Source organism: Haliotis rubra, unplaced genomic scaffold (assembly GCF_003918875.1).
Source record: "Haliotis rubra isolate DU_JTF1 unplaced genomic scaffold, ASM391887v1 Scf484, whole genome shotgun sequence".
Classification (NCBI taxonomy): Eukaryota; Metazoa; Mollusca; class Gastropoda; order Lepetellida; family Haliotidae; genus Haliotis; species Haliotis rubra.
This window is the reverse complement of record NW_025767173.1, coordinates 568,943-596,283: the sequence shown is the minus strand read 5'-3', so window position 1 is coordinate 596,283 and position 27,341 is coordinate 568,943. Positions and strand designations below refer to the sequence as shown.

At 41.6% G+C, this 27,341-nt stretch overlaps 1 protein-coding gene and 1 pseudogene across 6 annotated transcripts in view; one reads left to right on the top strand and one right to left on the bottom strand.

Annotated features, from left to right (window-relative positions):
* The window catches only part of LOC124291158 (E3 ubiquitin-protein ligase Midline-1-like), a 45,103-nt gene extending 38,801 nt beyond the window's left edge, over positions 1-6,302 (top strand). For 5 of the 6 annotated variants that reach the window (XM_046728089.1, XM_046728088.1, XM_046728086.1 and 2 more), the window contains 2 exons: positions 1,272-1,482; positions 4,580-6,302. In XM_046728089.1, the coding sequence (XP_046584045.1) occupies positions 1,272-1,482; positions 4,580-4,878 (510 nt within the window). In that variant the 3' untranslated portion in view covers positions 4,879-6,302. The remainder of the gene's footprint in view (positions 1-1,271; positions 1,483-4,579) is intronic. The other variant, XR_006902153.1, reaches the window with a different exon arrangement.
* Positions 6,303-11,526: 5,224 nt separating this feature from the next.
* LOC124291160 lies at positions 11,527-26,054 on the bottom strand (annotated as a pseudogene).
* Between the last annotated feature and the right edge of the window lie 1,287 nt (positions 26,055-27,341).

Here is a 27,341-nt window from a genome sequence, read left to right as displayed (position 1 = left end):
ACACATGAAAAATTGCTGATTTTAATGATATGTAAAACAAGTTTGTTTTGATGAAGTAATAATATTTCAAATTTTTCATCTAAATAGATGTTAAATCAGTATTGACCATGGTGAGTCAATGTCAACTAAGACCGACATGTTAAAACTGCATGATGAATCAGGACAATGACACAAGGACATGTAACATGAGATCTAGCTCTGTGTTACTGCCTCAAGGAGGGGACAGTCATTCATTTATTGTAATGTGTGTAAGGTCAAGAATGATCATACTTTTTATGGATATACAACTTCCTTATTCTGTGAAAGGTGAATCACTTGCTTGACAACGACATTAGAATCTATGTCGAAACGTCACCTTTCACAGATTAAAGAAGTTGTATATCTGTAAAAAGTGTCATCATTTTTCATCACCCCAACTTCTAAAATGCCCACCTAGGAGGTGAGGTGAAATTGGGTTTAACGTGGTGCTTGAGAATATTTCGCTCATATGACGACGTGCATGCGTGTGTATGTATGTGCTTGTACTAGCCCAGACTTAAGCTGGTTTTATAGTGCTAACCCACTGAGATACCATGCCGCAGTGAAGCATGAATACCCCACTCAGACACATTATACTGACTCCGAGCCGACCAGTCCTTGTTGTACCCATTAATGCCGAGCGCCAGGCAGGGACCAACAAGTACCATATTTTAACGTCTTTTTGGTATGACGCGGTCGGGGATCGAACCCACGACCTTCCGCGCTCCGGGCGGACGCTCTAACCACTACACCACGGGGGCGGTCGCCCACCTAGGAAGTGTGTAAGGTCAATTTGACTTACTTGCATGATACACCCGTGAAGATCCGGGTTAGAATTGATCTTCAGCAACCCTTGCTTGTCGTGAGAGGTGACTAACGGGATCGGGTGGTCAGGCTCGCTGACTTGGTTGACATGTCATCGTATCCCAATTGTGCAGATCGATGCTCGTGCTGTTGATCACTGGCTTGTCTGGTCAAGACTCAGTTATTAACAGACTGCCGCCATATAGCAGGAATATTGCTAAGTGTGGCATAAAACTAAATTCACTCACTCACTCGCTTACTTGCACGATAAAAATGACTACTGACAGAAACTTTGTAAATTACTGGAATTGCTCATTAGTGGTAAATGTCTCCATTGTGTCTTGACTGAAGTAACAGTGCTAAAACCAACTCTCTGACTCCAAACTAAACTGGAGACATTTACTTTCTGTTGTCTGTGTGATTGTGACACAGTTCCTTCCATGTGACAGGACACAGTGACTGTGAGGAGCTGCCCCGAAGACAGGCAGATCATCAAGGGCTTGAGTCAGAGCAGCAGCTGTGAGGTCCTGCTGCTGGAGAATCTGTACCGAGCCACCACCTACTACTTCTGTCTGTCTGCTGTCAACTCAGGCGGGAAGAGTGCCAACTCTGAGGTGGTGCAGTGTCGCACTCTCAGTCAGAGCGAGAGCGTTGTCCCAGGTATGTTTGGGTGGTGCAGTGTCGCTCTCTCAGTCATAGTGAGAGTGTTGTCCCAGGTATGTTGAGGTGGTGCAGTGTCGCACTCTTAGTCAGAGTGAGAATGTTGTCCCAGGTATGTTGAGGTGGTGCAGTGGCGCACTCTCAGTCAGAGCGAGAGTGTTGTACCAGGTATGTTGAGGTGGTGCAGTGTCGCTCTCTCAGTCAGAGTGAGAGTGTTGTCCCAGGTATGTTGAGGTGGTGCAGTGTCGCACTCTCAGTCAGAGTGAGAGCGTTGTACCAGGTATGTTGAGGTGGTGCAGTGTCAAACTCTCAGTCAGAGTGAGAGTGTTGTCCCAGGTATGTTGAGGTGGTGCAGTGTCGCTCTCTCAGTCAGTCGCGATAGTGTTGTCCCAGGTATGTTGAGGTGGTGCAGTGTCGCACTCTCAGTCAGTCGCGAGAGTTGTCCCAGGTATGTTGAGGTGGTGCAGTGTCGCACTCTCAGTCAGAGCATTAGCTTTGTACCAGGTATGTTGAGGTGGTGCAGTGGCGCACTCTCAGTCAGAGCAAGAGTGTTGTCCCAGGTATGTTGAGGTGGTGCAGTGTCGCACTCTCAGTCAGAGCGTTAACGTTGTACCAGGTATGTTGAGGTGGTGGAGTGTTGCACTCTCAGTCAGAGCAAGAGTGTTGTCCCAGGTATGTTGAGGTGGTGCAGTGTCGCTCTCTCAGTCAGTCGCGATAGTGTTGTCCCAGGTATGTTGAGGTGGTGCAGTGTCGCACTCTCAGTCAGTCGCGAGAGTTGTCCCAGGTATGTTGAGGTGGTGCAGTGTCGCACTCTCAGTCAGAGCATTAGCTTTGTACCAGGTATGTTGAGGTGGTGCAGTGGCGCACTCTCAGTCAGAGCAAGAGTGTTGTCCCAGGTATGTTGAGGTGGTGCAGTGTCGCACTCTCAGTCAGAGCGTTAACGTTGTACCAGGTATGTTGAGGTGGTGGAGTGTTGCACTCTCAGTCAGAGCAAGAGTGTTGTCCCAGGTATGTTGAGGTGGTGCAGTGTCGCACTCTCAGTCAGAGCAAGAGCGTTGTCCCAGGTATGTTGAGGTGGTGCAGTGTCGCACTCTCAGTCAGAGCTTTAGCGTTGTACCAGGTATGTTGAGGTGGTGGAGTGTTGCACACTCAGTCAGAGTGAGAGTGTTGTCCCAGGTATGTTGAGGTGGTGGAGTGTTGCACTCTCAGTCAGAGCAAGAATGTTGTCCCAGGTATGTTGAGGTGGTGGAGTGTTGCACTCTCAGTCAGAGCAAGAGCGTTGTCCCAGGTATGTTGAGGTGGTGCAGTGTCGCACTCTCAGTCAGAGCGTTAGCGTGGTACCAGGTATGTTGAGGTGGTGGAGAGTTGCACACTCAGTCAGAGCGAGAGCGTTGTTCCAGGTATGTTGAGGTGGTGCAGTGTCGCACTCTCAGTCAGAGTGAGAGCGTTGTACCAGGTATGTTGAGGTGGTGCAGTGGCGCTCTCTCAGTCAGAGTGATAGCGTTGTCCCAGGTATGTTGAGGTGGTGCAGTGTCACACTCTCAGTCAGAGCGAGAGTGTTGTACCAGGTATGTTGAGGTGGTGCAGTGTCGCACTCTCAGTCAGAGCAAGAGCGTTGTCCCAGGTATGTTGAGGTGGTGCAGTGTCGCACTCTCAGTCAGAGCGAGAGCGTTGTACCAGGTATGTTGAGGTGGTGCAGTGTAGCATTCTCAGTCAGAGCGAGAGCGTTGTACCAGGTATGTTGAGGAAGAGTGCCAACTCTGAGGTGGTGCAGTGTCGCACTCTCAGTCAGAGCAAGAGTGTTGTCCCAGGTATGTTGAGGTGGTGGAGTGTTGCACTCTCAGTCAGAGCAAGAGCGTTGTCCCAGGTATGTTGAGGTGGTGCAGTGTCGCACTCTCAGTCAGGGCGTTAGCGTGGTACCAGGTATGTTGAGGTGGTGGAGAGTTGCACACTCAGTCAGAGCGAGAGCGTTGTTCCAGGTATGTTGAGGTGGTGCAGTGTCACACTCTCAGTCAGAGTGAGAGCATTGTACCAGGTATGTTGAGGTGGTGCAGTGGCGCTCTCTCAGTCAGAGTGAGAGCGTTGTCCCAGGTATGTTGAGGTGGTGCAGTGTCACACTCTCAGTCAGAGCGAGAGTGTTGTACCAGGTATGTTGAGGTGGTGCAGTGTCGCACTCTCAGTCAGAGCGAGAGCGTTGTCCCAGGTATGTTGAGGCGGTGCAGTGTCGCACTCTCAGTCAGAGCGAGAGCGTTGTACCAGGTATGTTGAGGTGGTGCAGTGTAGCATTCTCAGTCAGAGCGAGAGTGTTGTACCAGGTATGTTGAGGAAGAGTGCCAACTCTGAGGTGGTGCAGTGTCGCACTCTCAGTCAGAGCAAGAGTGTTGTACCAGGTATGTTGAGGTGGTGCAGTGTCGCACTCTCAGTCAGAGTGAGAGCGTTGTCCCAGGTATGTTGAGGTGGTGCAGTGTAGCGCTCTCAGTCAGAGCGAGAGCGTTGTACCAGGTATGTTGAGGTGGTGCAGTGTAGCGCTCTCAGTCGGAGCGAGAGGGTTGTACCAGGTATGTTGAGGTGGTGGAGTGTTGCACACTCAGTCAGAGTGAGAGCGTTGTCCCAGGTATGTTGAGGTGGTGCAGTGTTGCACTCTCAGTCAGAGCGAGAGCGTTGTACCAGGTATGTTGAGGTGGTGCAGTGTAGCGCTCTCAGTCAGAGCGAGAGCGTTGTACCAGGTATGTTGAGGAAGAGCGCCAACTCTGAGGTGGTGCAGTGTCGTACTCTCAGTCAGAGCGAGAGTGTTGTACCAGGTATGTTGAGGTGGTGCAGTGTCGCACTCTCAGTCAGAGAGAGAGTGTTGTCCCAGGTATGTTGAGGTGGTGCAGTGTCGCACTCTCAGTCAGAGTCAGTCTAGACAGTGTCAAAGGTATAGTGCAATTGTCTCAATGACAAACGGAAAGAGTGTAGTGTTTACATAGAAGACCAACATTAGTGTCTTTGTTTTATGCTATGTATCTTTAAAACTGAAGGCCAACTTTGTTAGAACTTTTAGGAACAGTCATGCTTTAAACCAGTATGTACTTCATGATTGTAACTTGTGTTTCAGTGCCGGTGATCCTGGAGACGTTGTGCCGCCGCTTCATGTCGTCAATACAGGTGTGCAGCTCCAGCCCCCTGGACGTTGCCATCGAGCAGAAGATCTCCCACTTCCTGCTGTATCGGCCATCAGACCGGGGTCATCACTGTCTCTGGAAGAGCGTGTCTTTGTATGGGCGCCAGGAACATCGTGTGTTTGGCTTAGAGCCGAACACGGAATATATGTTTGTGATTATGGCTTGTAACTCTCGTGGGGAATGTCAGCTTTCTAACAGAGTCTCACTACAGACAGAGCTGTCTGCCATTTGAGAAAGTTGTGATGACAGTGACACTACAGACAGAGCTGTCTGCCATTTGAGAAAGTTGTGATAACAGTGTCACTACAGACAGAGCTGTCTGATATTTGATGCTGTAGATGGTTGTGATAACAGTCTCACTACAGACAGAGCTGTCTGCCATTTGATGCTGTAGAAAGTTGTGATACCAGTCTCACTACAGACAGAGCTGTCTGCTATTTGATGCTGGAGAAAGTTGTGATAACAGACTCACTACAGACAGAGCTGTCTGCCATTTGATGCTGTAGAAAGTTGTGATACCAGTCTCACTACAGACAGAGCTGTCTGCTATTTGATGCTGGAGAAAGTTGTGATAACAGTCTCACTACAGACAGAGCTGTCTGATATTTGATGCTGGAGAAAGTTGTGATAACAGACTCACTACAGACACAATGTCTGCCATTTGATGCTGGAGAAGGTTGTGGCAACTCTCTCCCTACAGACAGAGCTGTCTGCCAGTTTACTGCTATAGAAGGTTGTGACAACATCCTTGCATTACACATAGCTTTATTGATACTATACAAGGGTTGACAACAGAGCTGCCCTCATCTGCATTATAAAGGAAACAGCCAAGTATTCCCTGTCTGTCATTGCATGAGGGTGTGGACTCGCTTCTGCTCAAGATACTAACGGTACTGTCCACCCACCAAATACAAGTTTCGCTCACTACACAAGTGCAATACATGCACAGGTATAAATATCTAATAACTTTGTTCATCCTGTGAGTGGATGTTTATTACTAATGTTCCAACAGTTTAACCCATGATGTAGAATGAGTACTTGTACAATATTAATACAATGTTCCAGAATTTAAGAAAGCAGATGATTCTTAGTCTGGACAATACTGTACTCAACAGTGACTGCACTAGTTAAAAAACTCACCATTACATCTTTGTGTTAGCCAAAATGTACAACCCCACTATCAGAAATATCCATGGCATGTCTGTGTTTCTCCATCAGATACATCCTAATGTTCAACATGCTTTCCTTTGAGCAGATAATGTATTTTTGTAAACAACCCATGCTCATGTATTTTGCCTCAAGTCTACACAACTCAAAGGCCTGACATGGTCAGTGTGAGAGTAGAACTAGATGGACACATATCCTATGTCTAACAGGAGTGTGCGAGTAAGCTTTTACCTGCTTTCAGCAAAATCCCAGCAATATCACAGCAGTGGACACCAGAAATTGGTTCACTCATTGTACCCTTTTGGGGAATCAAACCCTGGCCTTCTGTATGATAAGCCAACACACTAACCAATAGACTACCCCACCACCTCTCACCAGGAGGAGCCCGAGAAGGGAAGTTCTACTTACCAATGGTGCTGCACATTAACGTTGTTGTCCTCACTGCCACAGTATTATAGAGGGGGAAGACAGAACCAAGTTGTGTACCCCATTAAGTTAGTTCATGTTTTGGAAAAGTTAACTGGACCGACCAGTGAATCATTGATTACCCAATGCTATTTAGAAATTGGTCAAATGTAACATATGTTATACTAAGAAAGTGTTGTCCCAAATATAACATATGCTACAGTGAATCATTGTTTTATGGAAAGGTAATCTCTGTCAAGTTGAGATGACACATTGAGGATAGATGTATTTTTTCAACTGAACAGAAGGTAGATGTTTCAAAATAATCAACAGTGTTATTCGTTCTTAGTCAAGGTAATTTATGTTGTTTTAGTCTATTACATAATTATGCACATTATTTAAGAGATTTTGTAGAATATTTTGTTTATGAGTACATTATTTTTTTGTTGGATGGTTAGATTCCCTGCTAAACAGTCTGGCAGATGACCTTGGTCTGCCAGTGATGCCTTGCTCTAGTCAGTAGTACCTGTATATTGTTACTGTGATACATCAAATATGATGGCTTCAGACGCTTCAGCATGGAAATCCTGCATGCTTGTATTTAGTCCGTAAAAAATTGGACACAAATAATATTCTTATATACAGGTAACCATTGTTTTGTTATGAAGTATTTTACCATACAAACATCCGTCCAAATATATATTACTTCCATGTATTCTTTATAGTTGTTCCTGTTTGGACTAACAAATCATGTTGACTTTTGTTTCAATAACCATCTTTTGACCTAAGCTACTTTACAGGACACTTGGCTCCCTGTTATGCCCTGCTATACCTTGCTCAAACATATATTGAATGTATGGGTTCATTAAATAGGAGTTCTTCAATTTCCTTGAAAAGCGATTTATATGTGGTCTGAATCTGTGAGCAACAGGAATACTTTCACAGACACAAATGCACGCACATGCATGCACACACAGAATTATCATATTGTTGGCCTCTAGGCATTTTTAGATTGGAATGTTATTATTAGTTTACTAATTTGAAAATACCTTGTATGGTTTGCCTTCTGACGTTGGCCTTAGATTGACAAGAGTGGAAGATACGTGAATTACCTTGGTAACCATTACCCGGTGTTTTGTTCAATTGTTGAGTAGCAAGTCGTCCCTAGTTATACAGTATTTATTTCAAATTTCATGGACAGTGGTCAGAGTAATTTCAGAACCTTATGAACTTGCTCAGGTGTTTTAATGACCAAAGATTGCATCTTAGTTACGTTAACTTTTCTCCAACATAACTTGAAAGAAGACAATATTTTGAAAGAGACTCGAATAGGAACGAAAAGGAACTGGAATAGAATAGAAACAGACTCAGCATTCGTGACCAACTCGTGTTATTCCGGGACAAGCCGAATAGCGGTTACGGAAAGGGGCGAGTGGTGATGAATGAGAGACTCATCTCTTTCAAATGTGGACATAAACATACTGCACATATGGCAGTCTGTATGCTGCATGGGTAACACATTGCTTGTTATATTTGAATAAAAATATGTCATTATCCGGTTTGTGTTTTTGTTTCTTTGAGCCGGGGTGAAATTAGGCCTTAGAAAACTAGAGAAGCCCACCGACTCTGTAGCCAGGAGTTACACTCGAGGTTTAATTTAATAATAACAAATAATTGTTTAAATTTGTGTATACGATGTACTTCTACATATGAATTATATTATGTTAATCGTATATATACCTATTAAGTGTGACTGTACTTAAAAAAAAGGGAGCACAGGGGCTTGCCCTCATATCGCCTACACCTCATATCGCCTACAATAATTATAATGGCCAGTTCTACCACCCCTATCATAATTATGGGTATTATCCGACTGGAGATCGAGTCTGGGGAAAGGAACGACTCGAAAATTGTGAAAAATCATCATGACCACCACGACCTCTAGTGAATGTCTGTGATGTCTATTATGATGTCTAGTAATAGCGGCGATTGAAGCTGCACTCCTCAAACATTCCAAAGCAATAGGGGAAAAGCCACTAGTATTGTTCTGTAAGGCGCGAAAGAAATCTGGATGTGCTGGGAAAAATCTGTCCTTGTACTAGTAAGGCAGCATGCTCATCTTGAAGATAACACATATGAGCCTTAAGAATAGTAAACAGCGAAGCAACCTGGTCAAGACTCGGTGTTCTGCCCTCATCAAAAGAAGCTAATAGCTCTAGTGACGTCTCCACGTACCGGGCCGAACGGGCTAGCGTGTTGAAGTGGGCTTTGTTGTTAGCGCTCACACCTCGTTTAGATTCATGAGTCGAAGTTCTGGAGGTAGTCTGATCTTCTGAAGGCTGTCCCTTATAGCTTGAAACTGGCCTTGCAAGTCCTGATCAACGAAGTCACCACCAGACGACTGAGCAGATGGATGCCGGTCACTAGTAGTTGTAGTATTTGGCCTAACGTCCGTCAAGCCGCCATTAACGATTGGCACACTCCGGCGCTGAAATTGCCGGCGAGTTAAAATTCTGATCAAACCGGCGTTCCAGGTCTTCCTGACGCTGGAGAATGCTCCTCAACTGAGCTGAAATATCTTCTAAGTGAAATGTTTTGATTGTATAACATGACTTCTACAATGCTGAACTCGACCAAGGTGACGAATAGTGCAGGCGGCAGTAAGTAAATCTTGGTGTCTGTAAACGTCAGGGTTGACAAGGGGCACCGACCTGATTGATGAGACGTTATAAGGTTGGAGGGGAGACACCACTCGGACCATGTAAACAGGTCTCAAATTTATGAAGTATTGGATTAGTGAGTGGGTATCGTTTTACGCCGATTTTAGCAATATACCACCAATATCACAGCAGGGGAAAACCTTAAAACGGCTTCAGACATTGTATCCATGTGGGGAATCGATCCCTTCTTCGAAACCAAATATAGTACCGCTGGGGAGAGTGTTTTGGCAGCATTTTCTACATACTTAACTTCATTGTTATAAATTGCAAAGAAACATATCCCGTTAGCTACCTTTTCATCTACAGATGGTCTGGTGTTAAATATAATCTCAGTATCTTTGCAAAAAATTAATTGGAAGTCTGTCATTGCAAGCGTATGTTTTTAATGTCAACGTCAGTGGGGCAATAAAATCTATATAACTGGAAGTACTAACTGTAGACCTTATTCACCTCGTGCCACAGAATTCTGAATCTTGATGACAATATTGAGGTAATGATTTGATTTGAGGTGTATATTTTTTTCCCGAAACATCAAGTGAAATAATCAAATAAAGAACATTATCTATAGATTAAGCTACTGTTGTAGGACTTCCGGTTTAAGAGAGTTAGGCAGGCTTCCGGCCTATATTTCAGTACCGGAAACAATATAATCTAAACGGGGATGCGTAAGCCACAAGTAAAGATACAACCATAATACTTTCATGTGTTTTGAAGTGAAGATCTTGCGACCCGTCTTCAGAGATCATAAAACAACACGCGACATAAAAACCGAGTGTGCTCAAAACGTGTTGCCCGTTAAGGTGAAACCAGCTTAGGTGAGTATTCAGTTTTATAGATCTATCGAATTAGAGAAGTGTTTCCCGAAAGCGCATAATGCAAACGTGAAGTGTAGATTAGCTTTATCATAAACTTAGAAACAAGATTTTAATAAGAAAGTGGTTTTTTTCCGAAACAGCTAACAACCAAATACAAAAACGGGAAGTACAAAGGTAGTTTTCTTCTTTGAGTGGGTTTTTAGAAGGTGGGAAGTACATTATTGACAAACTTTATAGATAACAACTTCTTTTAATTTCTTTTACGACGTTTCGATGCAGGTTATCGTAAAAGAAGTTGTTATCCATAAAGTTTGTCAATATTGTACAAATAGTTTTGTTATACACCGACTTGGAACTATGGCAGTTCGTACTTTCAGATAGACCAAAGGTAAAACTAAACAATTGGGCATGTATCTCAACCTCGATAAAGATGTTGGAAAGGGGGTACTTGGAGCTTCATATTGCGGCTATATTGGGTTATATTGTTGTACATTATCACCTATTTCATGTAGCATGTAACTAACTGAATCTGGAACAGTGAGTGAGTAGGATGTTTCTCCGCTATTAGCAATATTCCAGCAATATAAGGGCGGGGACACCAGAAATGGGCTTCGTCCATGTGGGGAATCGAACCCGGGTCTTCAGCGTGACGTGCGAACGCCTTAAGAACTAGGCTACTCCACTGCCCCTGAATCTGGAACAGACAAGCCAGCGGTCGATATTATAAGCAACGACCCACGCCATCAGGTCACTATGACCCGCGACCAACCTCATAGTCTGATCTCCCGGTTCATTAAGTAGCCTAAAACAGTCAGTGTCGCCAATACCACCGGAGTATCATTTACCAATACGTGAATGTATTGCCCATTTTATAAATAATAGATGTTGTGACGTTGCGCTACCAAAGGCAAATTATTAAGGCTCTAAAGGGTAATTAGTGTGGTTCTGTATATATGTAACGTGATCACATAATTACTAGTATATAGCAAGGTACGTACAGGTTATTGAGGGTGGGTGTACTCGTCCAAACTTGACTGTTTAAAAAGGTGCTCGTGTTGCCCACATTAAGATATCAAGTAAGCTGTGTAATTATTGTTCTATTCATATGGCCCAGTGAGATACCATGGTGATGAGTACCACCCACTGATGATAATAATCATAATGGATATTTTTAGCGCGCCATTTTCCACCCACTGATACATGCTCAAGGCGCTACATAAAAGCATACATACAATGCATACAGAGGATAAAATAGTAAAATAAGTATACATTGAAATTGATGACAGAAAGATTGAGTTTAGGGATAGGCTTTGGAAAAAAAGAAAGTCTTTAACTTAATTTTGAAAGTTTTCAATTTGGGAGACTGCTTTTTGTGACGAGGGAGAGAATTCCACTGAGTAGGACCGGCGTACTGGAAAGACCTCTTGCCAAAGGAAGAAAGGAGAACTTTGGGAATGGAGAGAAGACACTGGTCTTGAGATCTGAGAGTTCTGGTAGGGGAGTACACAGTGAGAAGTTCAGAGAGATATGAAGGAGCTTGATTATGCAAACATTTATACACAATGCAAAGAAGTTTGAAGTCTATCCGGAACTTGATTGGAAGCCAGTGACACTTTTGTATGAAGAGAGGTGAATGCTGCTTCCGAGGGCAAACACACTAAGCCAACAGATGGCGATGTCTACCCCAGACCTTGTCTAGCATCCGCCGATGTCTACCTCCCACCGATGTCTACCACTCACTGATCTCGATCACCCAAGTATATCTACTTTCAGTTTCATTTCTTCTAAGCGAAACAGGATACAGAATTTATTGTTCAACAGCCAAATGTAGTTTCATGTCCCCAGCGAATTGCTCTTGTCAACCCAAGTACCAAGACGAGGCCTTTCAACATCTTTCCCAGGAAGAGACCATCCCTTGTTCAGAGTATGTTGTTTAGTATCCTTTCGTCTTAGAAAATGTAGAAAAATGATGATGATCTTAACTGAGGCAACTGCTTTTTTACTCTATTTCTCATTTTTTCAAAGACGTCTCACAACGTTTGTGACGCTATCTTCATTTATTTACGACAGTGATATGCGATTCAATGACGGCACGTTGCTATGAAACTCTTTGTAAACAAGGCAAACAACCAAACTTATGTACCGAACTAAACAATCAGCAAAGCTCAACTAATAGATCTACCTTTATCTAAAATCTAGTATGAACAATTATTTGCTTCATTTCATTAACTGTGGGCGTCACTGAGCAGTACTTCTTTAGTCTTCAGGGCCATCTCGTCCTCCCCTTCTTCAGTCTTACCACCGAGTGCTGGCCCCCATTCCTTCCTGGGTTTGGTGGCTTGTATCAACCTCTGTAAACATATTTAGACATGATATTCTTAGACAAACAAGCAATAAGCAGCAATAACAACAACAACAACAAAGAGTTCACTTTTCGTGTGGAGACTCTGAAAACGCTGCAAAGGACTAAAAATCAGCCCCAGTATGACCCACCATCTTACTGAAAGCGACGTAAAGCATTAGAGTTTAGGAGAATTTATGCTTGGGCGTTTTTATCTTGGTGGTCTGGATCTCCTGAACGTTCAGTGGCATGCATCTTCTAATTTCGTTTTCCGAATTTTCCTTTTGGTACTGACCTCTTTCAAAGACCCATCCCTTTCCCTCCAAATGGCCAGCACCATGCCCACAGGTATTGGAAGGACAGGGCAAACTGCTATCAGCCAACCAACTGCTTGCGCCCAAGATGGGAATTCCCTCCCCCCAAGAGCTACTGGAGACATGCTGGTAAGTCCAGCAATAAGCAAAACCTGTACAAGAAAAAACAAGTCAGTCAGACGTCAGTCAGAGAGCATGATAACCATTATTGGTTTACAAATCTTTCGTCAACTTCAGTTCATGTATATCTGGGGCGGTGGGGTTGCCTAGTGGTTAAAACGTTCGCTTGTCACGCCGAAGACCCGGGTTCGCTTCCCCACATGGGTACAATATGTGAAGCCCATTTCTGGTGTCCCCCGCCGTGATATTGCTGGAATATTGCTAAAAGCGGCATAAAACCATGCTCACTCACTCACTCACTCATGTATATCTGTTCACGATCTAACTACAAGAAGCAACTGAAGCAAAAGCAGAAGCAGTCCAAACGTTCCTATCAGAAATATATGTTGAAAACAAGACTCAAAGACCCAATCCCTGTGGTGGTCCAACAGAACCAAGGCCTCCAGGATCCGCTGCCGGTGAGACAACCTCAGAGGTCGGGTCCTGACATCCTTGCTCTCGCTAATGATGCGCCAAGAAGTAATGTTTTATACTCTATAAACGTGCTTAATTTAACTTTAATACGGTATTCTATTCTGCCATAGTTACCATTCAGTCGAAATCTTCAGTTCTATTGCCACTCGCAGTCTTGTGCTTTAAACTAGCATAGTTCCGGGCAAAAGACTACTTAATTACGTGATACAAAGGGGTACAGAAAACTATCTTGTTAAGTCCTTGACATCTGGGAAAAGTCTAGTTGTGTCGTATGCTTGGTCGGCAGTGGAACCAAAAATTGAGCGAACACATTGAGGAGACAGAAATAAGAGGTGATCATCCCTGAAATATACTCACAAAGACAAACAGAGGCGTGCCGACAAGCCACATGGATTTCCAGACAGGAGACACCCGGTACCCAATCATCATCTCTAGATCATCATACAGACGATTTACACCTGTATATAAAAAGATAATTTGGGTTTTATCACTGACCCATGTCAACAATGCAGTTTAATAAATCAATATATCAGATGTGGAGTCATTTAATTCCGAGGTTAACCTCTCTGGAGAAAGATCCACGGTTCGAATTCCGGGTATGGTCTAAACGTACACGTCATTGTTGCACATATTATGATGCGTAATGTTGTTATTGTTGCAGTTGATTTTGAGTAAGGTTAGGTGAGGTGAAATTGGGTTTAACGTCGCGCTGGAGAATATTTCGCTCATATGACGACGTGCAGGCGTGTGTATGTGTATGTGCGGCTGCTTGTACTAGCCCAGACTGAAGCTGGTTTTATAGTGCTAGCCCAAAGAGATACCATGCCGCAGTGAAGCATGAATTCCCCACTCAGACACATTATACTGACTCCGAGCCGACCAGTCCTTGTTGTACCCATAAATGCCGAGCGCCAGGCAGGGACCAACAAGTACCATATTTTAACGTCTTTTGGTATGACGCGGTCGGGGATCGAACCCGAGACCTTCCGCTCTCCGGGCGGACGCTCTAACCACTACACCACGGAGGCGGTCTTTAGAGTAAGGAAATCACCGAACGGGCAACAAGTACTTACGCACCAATAGGCTATCATACACAGTCGTGGAGATATCATATCGAGCATGGCACAATGTAAGTATATATATTCCCTACTCGTGCTTGTGGGATCTACCACAGTAGTTAAGGATCTAGTCCTACATCTCTTCAGGCTTTCATCCAACCACAAGCTGATACATCTAGACATAACTGGGATACTTTCTAAAATGACGTTAAACGCAACCCACTCACTCACTCATTCGTAAGTAAACTGATGTAATATGTAGTCCTGGGGGGACTAGCGTACCATATATCCACGCTAGGACCAACATTTCCGACATCGCCAGAACTACAAGAGAAATAGTCCCGACGTACCAGTCCATCAGTGTCAGGACGTAGACACCGCCCTATAAAGACAACATGACGATCTAGGTGAGAGGACGCTTGTGAATGTAGTTTGTATTGTATTCATGTGTTTATGTGACTGTGCAGGGTTATCTTTAGTTTAGTGTAGTTGTTCCAGGGCGTGTCGGCGGCTTCTGGAAGTTTCCCAAGTAACCCACGACCACTGGTGAGGTGCGAATGTGCCATCATTCAGTAGGGACATAGTTTGTCATAGCAGTACCACAAATAATTGTGCCTCCCGGTCTTCTCAACAGGCTACACCATGACAAGAGGCTTAGCCACATGAGGACTGAAGGTCTCAGATTAGAGTTCAGGACATGACTCCAAGCATTTGAACATTAGTTCGTTGGAACAATGTCGTCATAGTCTTTCAGCAATGCAGTACCTCTCAACCACAAAGATGTAATTGACAATGGTTTGAGTGTGTCGTGAATAATGTGCTGCCCTAAGGAGGTCAATCTCTGCACGGTGAGATTTCAGGTGTTTATGCATTGAAACACACTGCGAGATTTGACAAAAACAAAGGTATATGTCTGTACTTACTTGTGTAACGCACGTCATCCCTAAAATGAACCCAGTCAAACAGACACTAGCTGTAACCAGGAGCTTCCGGTGTCCGAGGAATGCTGGGAAGGCGTCGGTGAGGGCCGTGACAATGGTCTGGACGTGGACGAACTGACAAAGAATATTTGTTGTTTATTGAAGGATTTGGTTTAAGGTTACTTTATCTTTATAAGTGCTGTGCTGTGCTGTGCTGTGCTGTGAAATGTGTTGAAAGTGAGTGAGTGAATTTGGTTTAAGACTGACTGACTGAGTTTGGTTTTACGCCGCTTTTAGCAATATTCCAGCAACATCACGGCGGGGGGACACCAGAAATGGGCTTTACACACTGTACCCATGTAGGGATTCGAACCCGGGTCTTCGGCGTGACGAGCCAACGCTTTAACCACTAGTGAGTGAGTGAGTGAGTTTAGTTTTAAGCCGCACTCAGCAATATTCCAGCTATATGGCGGCGGTCTGTAAATAATCGAGTCTGGACCAGACAATCCAGTGATCAACAGCATGAGCATCGATCTGCGCAATTGGGAACCGATGACATGTGTCAACCAAGTCAGCGAAACTGACCACCTGATCCCGTTAGTCGCCTCTTACGACAAGATAGTCGCCTTTTGATGGCAAGCACATGCTTTAACCACTAGGCTACCCCACCGCCCTTGGTTTAAGATCTCAGACGTAATAGGAACGTTTATGTCCTTTCTCTTCATATCCTCAGTTGAAGTTGAATAACACTCAAAATATATCCTGCACATAAATGGGTCATTCTCAAAATTTGCCCAACTTTTGGTCACTAACACATTGCTCTGAAAATATTGTTTACTTTTTTTTTTTTTAAAATCATATTATGAAAGAAAAATGTATTTTGTTCCTCATAATGATGTAAAATGGTGTACCTGTTTGTTATTTTTGGGACAAAATTGGGTTTTTATCATCATTTTGAAAGAAAACCACTGTCAGTGGACAGCGACATTACTTTGCAGTAAAGTTTAAATTCCAGGGTATTTATGCATATTTTTTAAAGATTTAGAATGAAACACCAATATTAAAAACACATTCCTGCATGAAATATTGAAAAAAACAGAATGGAAAACACATAATTACAATGAAAACAATGACTTTCCAAAATGTCACAGTCAGTGGTGTAACGAATATAAACTTGTGACATTAATAATTATCTCGTTTGAGTAAAAAATATGAAACACTAAATGGTCCCTTTGCTGATGACTTTCTTCTGGTCCTAGAAGTTTTGTGGAGGCCAAATTTTATTTTGATGTTGAAGTTTGATGCAGATGGTGAGTCTACTTCATATCATAACTTTTTATCGAGTCAGTGGAGTAACGTTGATTTCTTATTCATGTGTTCTTTTTCATAACAATGTGTATTTAAAGTACATCGAAGTTGCTAAAACATCAACATTTATGCCAGGTGGTCTGTGGTTAGGGAGCATTAATTGTTATAAAGTTCATAAAAGTGGGCATAGGTCAGTGGTGTAACTGTCAGTGGTATAACATGGGAAAATGTTACGCCACTGACAGGTTTTGTTACACCACTGACAAAATGTTCATTTAAGTCACTTGTTCACAAAACTCAACTGCTTTGCATTGTATTTATCCAGTATATTTTATGACCATTAACTCATGTAAAGTCTGTGAAGGTAATTTGTTCTGGTATATTAGTATATAAAGTTCAGAAAAATCAGTGGTGTAACAAAAAATGTCATTGGTGTAACAGTATTTTATTGTTTTTAATATTATTTTTGAAAAGCATTTTAAAATCTGAGTGTTCAAAAGTTGCTATTGAGCTGTTCAATTCTGTTAATGATCAATTAAAGGCAATTAATTTGAATTTATCTTTGAAGTTAATTCAATAAAAATCAGTGGTGTAACAAAAAATGTCATTGGTGTAACAATATTACTACAATTTGTTCATTTTATTGCTTTTGTGTATTATTTTTTAAAAACCTTTTAAAATCTGAGTGTTCAGAATTTGCTGTTGAGCTGTTTAAATCTGTTAATTATCAATTAAAGGCAATTAATTTGAATTTATATTTAGAGTGAGGTAAAGAAACATCAGTGGTGTAACACAACATGTCATTGGTGTCACAGTATTCTTTGAATTTGTACATTTTAATCTTAACTGTTGATATCATTTGTTTTCCAATGCAACATGTTGGAAAGCCGTTCTCCAATGATGATTATTAATTAATCCAAAGCATCATATGGCTGTTGATTTGGTTTACTGTTCCAGTAAGTTGCAGAAAGTTCAGTGGCGTAACAGGAGGGATATAAAAAAATATCAGTGGTGTAACATGCATATTTGCTAACATTTAATTGCTAACAATAATTTAACAGTTAGACTGATATTTTATGATAACTGAAAACAGCTTTAATACCACTGTATACATAAAACATGTTCAGTCTTAAGTATACAAGTTATTTCAGAAAAAAAATATATGTTACCATTACATTCTTCTCACACAAAGCCCTTTTTGCCAAATTTACAATTAAATATGTGACTGACTGACTGAGCTTGGTTTTACGCCGCTTTTAGCAATATTTCAGCAACATCACGGCGGGGGGACACCAGAAATGAATTAAATATGTGAGAATAATGAAACGATTTAATTTATATTTGAAAATAGAAAAAGTTTGTAAATAATGACAAATGTGAAAAATTCCTTATCTGACATCAAAGTTTGAAAAAGAGTACTTTTATACTTTCAGTTGATACTTTAAAAAAGTTTATTTTAAAAATATTTTATTACTTTCCTGTGTGCAAATTATCATGACCGCATTTTTTAATGTGTTGACCATTCAAAACAATAATGAGATAATTCAGTATGATGCTTTGTATTTTCATATTTTTCATAGCACGAATTTGGCCTTTTTTTGAGAATGACCCAAATACACTCACTTTTCATGATGTGTGAAAGTTTCTGTTCTGTCATATCATAAGAAGAACATTTGTGTAAAGTAAAATCACTTCAGAACAGTGCAAGACATTATTGCGAGTCTTCTTCAAATTCTAAATACTCAGAGAATTACCAATGATCACCCTGAAACGTTGCCAATAACCCTTGAATAGTTTAGCATGTTATTAAAAGGTGCGAACGCCGAAAAGAAAGTCAAATAATATGGGGTAGTCTTTACAAAGTCATACACAAGAGATGTAATTTCTCCACTTCATTTGCTGGACTAATCCAGCTGCCCAAATTTGTCCGGAACAAGCTAGATATCCCTAACGCTGGCATTACCGGTCCTCGGCAAATCATTCCGGGACTTCAGCTACCTACAGCTCCATAGCAAGTACATGCATTAGAAATAATATATGATATAACTCTACGTTCCCCACTGTGTTACACTATACTCATCTTTCATGTCTGACTTCAACATTTATATAAATCACACTTACTACATTAATGTAAAAGAAATAATTCAAATCTCTAAGATAATAGTCACAATGGTATTATTTCAGATGATTAATAGTGGCAGAAAAAGTAAATGGTCACGTGTCTGAGTGGTATTCTAGATCTCCCATGACAGCTGTGAGGATAGAGTGACCTCCCTTATACTCCAAACACCCAGCACTTGGCAACTTCGTTTCCCACCATGTAGACATTGTACACTGTGAGGGGCTCGTGTCCATGGTTGTCACAGTTTTATATTTCCTGGACACATCACATCGTTCGAAGGACTTTGATGTAGCACTTCCTTAAGGATTGGCTGTTCTTACATGAGACTTTAAAGTCGAGGTCTACACTCATAGTGTGTACGGAATACGCGTCTCAAATCACCAACTCACTGCCTTATTAGAATCTTCAGTAACTCATGCTTGTCGTAAAGGTGACTGATGGGATCGGGTGGTCAGGCGCTCAGATGGTAGGATTTTCAAACTACTTATTCATTTGTTGACCCAGGTTGTTTACCTGGCTGTCAAGTCCCACAGTAAACAGCATCAGAAGAACAGACATGCCCACAACTGCGGCAGCGGCATTGTCGACACAGCATCAGGATACGCCATGAACGCCAGACCAGGTCCTGGGAACCATGAGACACAAGACAGGTTAAGGGTTCAGACAAAGAAGGGCCGACAGTGGACATGTAGCGAGAACAACGGACGAGGTGATATCAGACTCTGTTTCCACAACTGTTCCGACCCTGATGAATATACGTCAGCGCTAAAGAATACCCAGTATTCACTATCAAAGTACCTGAACTGTCTTAGTATACAATCAAATACTCGTGTAAAACAACAGCAAACGCGTATATACACTACACTATTGAAAGCCAAATTTTGGACTTTCAATGTACAAATCATTTGTGTGAGATACATACAGTGTAAAAAAGCATTGATTATAAAGGTTTGTGTTTGAGTAACTATCGGGATCTATCTATCAGATCAGTGCCTTCCTGTGTGTGATCCAGCCAAAAGAGAACAAGAAACACACTCTACAGTGGTATATTCGTTTTATTTATATATTAAGATTTTGTTTTTGATGAAAATATTTATTTTATTCGTTTTAAATGTATGCAATGGGGACGTGAGCACTGCATGCCCTCGCCATGATACTTGAAGTATCCCACCCACCTTCTTTGACTACCTCCGAGATAGGCAGGTTGGACTGGTTGGCCATGTAACCCAGGAACACGAAGATGATGAACCCTGCAAACCAGCTGGTCAGACAGTCCAACAGAGGGAGGATCATAGCATCCCTGATACAGAAACAGATCCATGAGGTCAGTTCAATGGGCAACTCTGTAATGTGAATCTTCAAACTACCGTCCCTTTATATAAGTAACAGGAACGCCAGAGAATAACCAGTCTAGATAATGCCTCATAACTCAAGAAAACTGTTGTCATATGCACAATGTAAAGTACTCACTGACATGGGTTTTCCCCTTTCTTGAAACCGAGATTTGTTTATTGCCCATAGGTCTTAGGGCATGCGACAGGAACAAAGTCCAACACAGCTATTTATGTTGCTTTAGACGTGTTGGCAACCTTTGGTAGTGTAGCCTGTATCATGCTTGTAGCAATACAGGCTCACCTTGAACTAGTATCAAAGTTATAGCAGTGGACTCTTGCCCGTGTTACCGTATGTGTTATGTTTATGCAGTTATACAAGAATAACGTTACGCTACAGCACATCGACAATCAATACGATGTACCGGAATGTTATACATATTCAAACCTGTAACAGTTATTGTGAAATTTGTTGTAGCTAGATAGGGTGCCAATTCCTCCGCTGCCAATACCCACAGAGTAGAACACCTGGGACGCAGCATTACGCCATACCTAGAAGAATAGTTCATCAATAATTCATCACTATAAAACCAGCTTCAGTCTGGGCTAGTACAAGCAGCCGCATCTTCACATCCACACGCATGCACGTCGTCATATGAGCGATATATTCTCCGTTAAACCCAATTTCACCTCACCTCACCTCATCTGGTTTTAACCTCATTCTAGTGAGAACTGGAGAACACGAAAAGCTGGACTTACAATCCGATCTTTACAACAACAATAGTAGTAATATAATTAACTTTTAAAACATAGCACTCTTAACCTTTGCATCCATGAGTTTCGTCCACTGTGGTATAGTATAGTACTTGATTCCTTCTACAGCACCCGGAAGTAACAATCCACGCACTAGCAGAGCTATCAACATCAGATACGGAACGGTGGCTGCAACGTACACAACCTGAATAAAATGAGAACAGTGATAAAAAGCAATGAATGAGTGAATGAGTTGATTTTATTCAACAGTATTTCAGCTATATCATGACGTGTCAACTTGGTGTGGCACAACGGTGCTTCCTGAACTTAACGCATGATGATCGACGAATTACGAATTTACAGCCGTGTCACTATAGTCACGGTACATAAGGCAGATTATACACCACAGTATGTAAATTAGGAAGGTTGTACACCACGGTATATAAGGAAGGTTAAACACTACGGTATAAAGGAAGATTATACACCATGTTTCGACTGCCCTCTGTGATTCTCGGGCTTCAAACATACACAAACTGACCCTACCTTGCCCGATGACTTGATGCCCTTTATAAGACTGAGGAAGACCACCAGCCATGCTACCAGGAGACACACAAGTAGCTGCCACCGGACACTTCCCACATCCTCGATTCCCGAGGACATCTGAAGCACGTGGTGTCTGAAGTACACGTATTAAAAGTCATTTTTTAGAAACAATAGTTAACAAAATCTAAATTATAACGGTGGATTAAGATTATTTAGGATGGCAATAAAACATTTATTGACTTTGTATATCCTAGCACACAATTTCTAAAAGTTTCAGTAAATATATCTACACCAAAACGTCGCATCCACTGAAATAAAGAATCTGTCTTTCCGTAAGAAATCGTTCCTGTTCAGCAAATATTACAAGATTTTCGCCATTCTAATCTTCTTTCCATCGTTGTAATTTGTAATATATTTTTATCACATCAGACATACATCAGAATCAAATACACGGCCACATCCTACAACAGGTGACATACCTCCAATACTCTTCAGAAGGTGTCACCGCTTGGTCAGTCATGTTAACCAGATTTGAGAAGTTGGCTGTTCCAAGATCTGGTAATGTTGTTTTTACAAGAGTTTCATTTCCAAACAGAGGCACGTATGATGAATTGGACTGGCTAGTCCGTATTTGGCAAAGGTCAGTGTTCCACTCGTTGTCACACGTGCTCCACGGTAGGACTGAACTGAATGACCCCACGAAGTAGAACAGAGTCCAGGCAAGGATGACGTTGTAGTAGATGCTGATGATGGCGGTGAGCAGAACCATGCCGTAACCAATACCTGAAACACAGTTACAATTTCTACCTAGCTTAGAACATTTTGCCACAGCATATGCCGGGAACACAGATTAAACTGTCAGGACATCCTTGATTACAGTCAAATTAACGAGGAACAGAAACTCAAGGTCTTCATTTATCTTCCCGTTAAATGAAGGTCGACAGAACGCCAAACCAGGCAGGAATGTAGCTGTGAGGAACTAGATAGTCCTTTGATTTTAGCTCACTTAGCCTACATCTGTACTGTTTAAGTCATTGCAAGTTGTGGAGCACCGATGCCTTCTGCAATAAAGTAGTAGGAAATCCACTTTACCCTTATTCAGCTAGTAGCAAAGTCATTGGTACTTCCGGTATGGCCCAGAAAACAGTTGTTTTCTGCAGAAAAAAACGTGAACCCAAAAGAGCCCTGGAAGTGATGACCACTTCTGTTTAGTCTCATATTACTTCCGGTTCAAGAACCCAGCTGACAACACCAGAAATGTCTAACAAGCTTTGTTTGCCCAACCAGTAACTTTTACTGTTTGCCCTAAACCACAACAGGATATGAGATGTATTACATGAAGAACATGGGGAATCGAACACTGACCTTGAAACAAAGGGCAGATAATCCACACTCTTCCGGGTCCAAGGTTGGAGTACTGAGTGTATAGCAACTCCAACAAGATGGCTGGCATCCCGCACACAAACATGGCCAGGAAGTACGGGATCAGGAAGGCACCTGTCATGGTTTGTTTAAAATACTCTTTTTTATCTTTTTCTTTGTGCAATGTTAGGTGAATATTACATAATCTTTCTTGTGCTCCCCGTACTAGTAAATATACATTATGTTTAAAAAAGCATTGACATTTGGTTGCACGTTAAACACACAGAGAGACAATACAGTACTCTGTAATGATATCAACCGTGATTGTTTAAAAGTATTAGTTCCTCGTTACGTAAATATCTTTGGGGGCATAAATACCAATCTACGAAGTCACCGAACCTTACTACCTTACAGATGTATTGTATTCCGGGAACTATAGCTTGAGCGCTAGGTTTCTTAAAGAACCAAAATACCATATTTAAAGCAAAATGAATACCCACTGGTCTTATGCAAACACTCACCACCTCCACTGTGATAACAGATGTAGGGAAACCTCCATATATTGACCAGGCCAACCATAGAACCAATCACAGAGAACAGGAACTCCAGCCAGTTGGACCAATTCCCTCGGTGCACAGACATTGTTATTCACGGGTTTGGCTGAACAGAAAGACGACTCGATACGGTCTGCTCCCTCTTCACATTAACACTACAGTGTTAACCAAGATGAATACTAGGAGCTTCAGGCGAATATAATAAAGGGTCAAATGATATGCAGCACATGTAAATAAAAGTTTCTCGGAAGTATTAGAACTAAGAGTGTCATCATAGTGTTTAATGTGTTGACAAACGTGACACATCGTGACATACAGACAAAAAGTTCAAACAGCTCTAGCAAACATCAGTTGATTAGACCAACCTACCAAAATTAAAATGACAATATCTTGTGTACCCTCCACGCGCGTCCAAGACAAAGGTGCATCTTGTTCTCATGTTCCTTATCAAGTTCATAAAGAAAGCTTGCGGAATCGCATTCCATTCCTCTACTAGAGCTCTGCTGAGTCCTGGGAGATCCACTGGTGCTGGTATCCTTCATCTGAAAGACCAGTCTGCTCATTTCCTTGTGAAGCATTGGACTGTTCCTTGGCAAGCCTTTCATTTATTTTTGCCTAATGTGTGTATGCTGAATAACAGAGTTTGTGCCATTTTAGATTAGGGTTGCCGTCAGGAGGTTCTTCAAAGAGGAACGAAAGCCTGTCAACAGATGACCGAACTTTGCAATGTTTCAATTTGTGCCCGAGCTGGGTGGCCTCAAAGATGGATGAGATGCCCAGTTCTATCTGGTTGTAGAGGGTATTTTTAGACTGACTGGTTTCCTGACATATGATACAAAGCTCAAATGATAAACCTTGACCTGTGAATAGAAACAAACTTACACCAGTGCTAGTATATACCGCCACTGGTGACCTCTCCTGGTACACACACTCTGCACCTTTTGTATAAAAAAGTACAAGCAGTGCGTCAACTAACAAAATCCTCCAGCACAAAGATTCCTAAAATCAAACATGTGATAGCAAAGTCTTTTAGTACAGCCTCGATCCTTCAGTGATAGCACATAACATGGCTTGTATGCATATATTTTCCACTTTCGCCTTCATCTTCATACTATGTATTTGACACATTATCGGATAGGGTTCCCACCTGTTCCTGTGATTTCCTGAACTGTTCTGTGGGTAATTATGTTGCTAAAATCATTAATCAAACTCACTGCATGAATGAAAGCAGTTTCATTTGACATGCATGCGAAGCAGTATAAAAGCATTCGTGTGGCATACATGTAAAAATGCCTATCACTTCCTGTCACACTCATTAACCTTTGAAGTAATTATGCGCTTAATAGGCGATATTTGTGATCTAAACAGTTTGCCTAGAATATAATTCTGTCAACAAAAGGAAAAGATTCAGCCTTGCTTTGCATTTTGAGCAAAAATGCTTGTAAAAAGTAGCTCTTCAAGCAAAAACTAAAAACCGCTCCATAAGGGAGATATTTGCAAAAATATGAAATTTTTCCTTCAGCATTTCGATGAAATCCAACATTTTCAAATCTTGTGGTACCATTATTAATCAATATATTGTAAACTGAGTTCATTGTATGGAAGGAGAATGATAAATAAAACACTTTTTAAAAAAACATGAATTTTGCACTCATTGACCTTTGAACCCAATTTGTGACCTAATTAGGCATTTTTGAGCTTAGCAAACAACAGATTCGTATTCAGCACGAAAATCTACCACAGAAAATGTTGTTTGCTTGCTTTTACTCAAAAATGCCTCATGCATCCTTAAAATCCACATTTCTTAGAAATTTGACTAGTCTATTAGTGGTCGACGAACTGCAGGTCGCTTACAGCGCAATCCGGCTGCCCTTAAACGTCGACGAACGATGCTCCTGTATATCCTTACATTGTTAACATTGAAGTTTTCTGTCTGAAGTTCTGCTGAGTTAAGGAATCTGTTACGTAACGCAGTGTTAATCATCTCGGGCAGTTGTGTCTCTGCGGCGACCTGGTCTACGTGCATATTCCACGGACCCATTGGCTTGAAATCTCTGCCACACTCTACCAATAGCACGCTGACTCACATTAAAGCAGACAGCAACCAGTTTGACCAGATTTCAAAAGGCCTATAGTCTGACCCCTTTCAGCAAGTGTCAAAAAATGTATCATTTTAAGCTGCGATTTTTAAGCTACAAACAGGTACCTGAACAGTTAACGACAGTTAAAAAGCATCAAAACACGTGTATCGCCCGTCTACTTTCCACTGATAGAACAACCTGCACGTGGAAATCATTGACACCAGGTGGCAGGTAGATTTCCATATTGACAATTTGAATAACAAATGTGCCATTTGTAACAGAATGTATCTGACATTTAAGAACGTAATAATGGCATTTCAACGGCCTGGTGTGTTTTTTTTCATACTGTTTAAAAAGTTTGTAAAACATTCAGTTGTATATAATTAAAAACAAAAACGAAAGTATTACAACTTTTAAAAAATAGTGTTACCGATAGCTTGACCCTTCATTGATGACGCTGAATATATAATATGGCGAAGCAGGCTTTTGGACACACACCGTGAACATGCACTGAATCTCGCTGACATGTATATATCTGTCTGGATACAAATATTAATGTAACAGCAGCGAAACATAATTAGATTACTCACACTATTCGATCCTTTTCATTTTTTTGGTTCTGTGATGTAATTTAGTTCCCAGTGTTTTCCCAATTATCATGGCTGGAGTATCCTACCTCGTCCCACGTGGGTTCACTGGCTGTTTCCTGGTGACTGGCCCGAGAATGGCTGGCCGCTGCTGTTACAGGCTTTCAGCATATGGCGTGGAAACACTGGTGGGGCTCGATCATTGACGTTGCATCATATTCAGTGTCGAGGATATTTCTTGACGTTCCAGATGACAAGGGTCGTGCTTAAAGTGTGTCAGGAAAAGGGCCGATCGATATGGTAATTAAATGATGCTGGTGTGCATAATTAAATGCTCTAAAGTGGTGTATGTTACCTTCTTCGAGTGGCATTTAAAAGTGTTTTGAACGAGGACATCAACCGTATTAATTGTGTAAACACCAATGAACTTACTGTTCAAACTTATTATGAATATATAGCCTTGCCTGCTTTATTTACTTGATAACGGTGTTAGTACCTACACGGAAACGTCGCTCGTATTGATAATATAGAAGTTGTATATCCATAGAACTCCCGATCTCCTCGTTGTGTTGCAAGTCAAAACATTGATTACACAACAGTCTCGTTTACTCTTGACTGGGTTCCGTGCTATTGCGCAACTTAGTACAATAACCACTCCAGAATTCTGAGACCAATTCATTTAACTGGATACATAAATATTAATCAGTATTATTTGATACATCTAAGCACTTGTTTATTGCAACACTACGCTCCTTCTAATCCTTGTAAACACATTGTGCAGAGTGCTCTGTCGTACGGCTAGCTCTGACAAACGGAAACATGGAAATCGTGGAAATCTCAAAACGAGGCTCTGCCGCTAGAAATGTTTGGCGGTCTGGTACGGAATTGATATTATATCAATCACATTGTGCGCTACAGAACTACACGGAATAAGTAAACAAGACACATAACAGGTGTAACCAGTTAGTCAGATGCATTGTGAATCATTTTACGACCTCATCAAACAGGGGCATTCTGTGACGTCTTAGTTAAGGTCATGCTGCCTACACCTCGCCATGAAATGTAGAAATACGATGTTATTAAAGTTTAAAATTAAAATTCAATCGTAAATACTATTTTCTTATGACACAACAAATTGGGATGCAGTGTAACCATAGTTGTTTGTGATGTGTATTTTCACTTTCACACGAGAAAATTCGGATCGGCTGAAAAGTTGATCATTGTCTTAATAGGTTAATGAGACTCATGTTTCGGTTTCAATGCTATATGTTGTTACGTGATAAGCTAGAACTAAAACACACACGCACATGCACACACACAAACACAGATGGTGACAGAAACTGCTCTCCGTCTACATTTATTCATTTAGTGTCAGATTGTCAATGAACTTATTACCTGACGTCCCTAACAAGTTTAAACTGGCTTTCCGAGACATTACATGTTTTGATATGGATGTGTGTATCAATGCCAGTACATGATACAGTGATATTACCAAATTCAATGGCGGTACATGATACTGTGATATTACCAAATTCAACGGAGGTACATGATACTGTGATATTACCAAAATCAATGGCAGTACATGATACAGTGATATTACCAAATGCAATGGCAGTACATGATACAGTGATATTACCAAATTCAATGGCGGTACATGATACTGTGATATTACCAAATTCAATGGCGGTACATGATACTGTGATATTACCAAATTCAATGG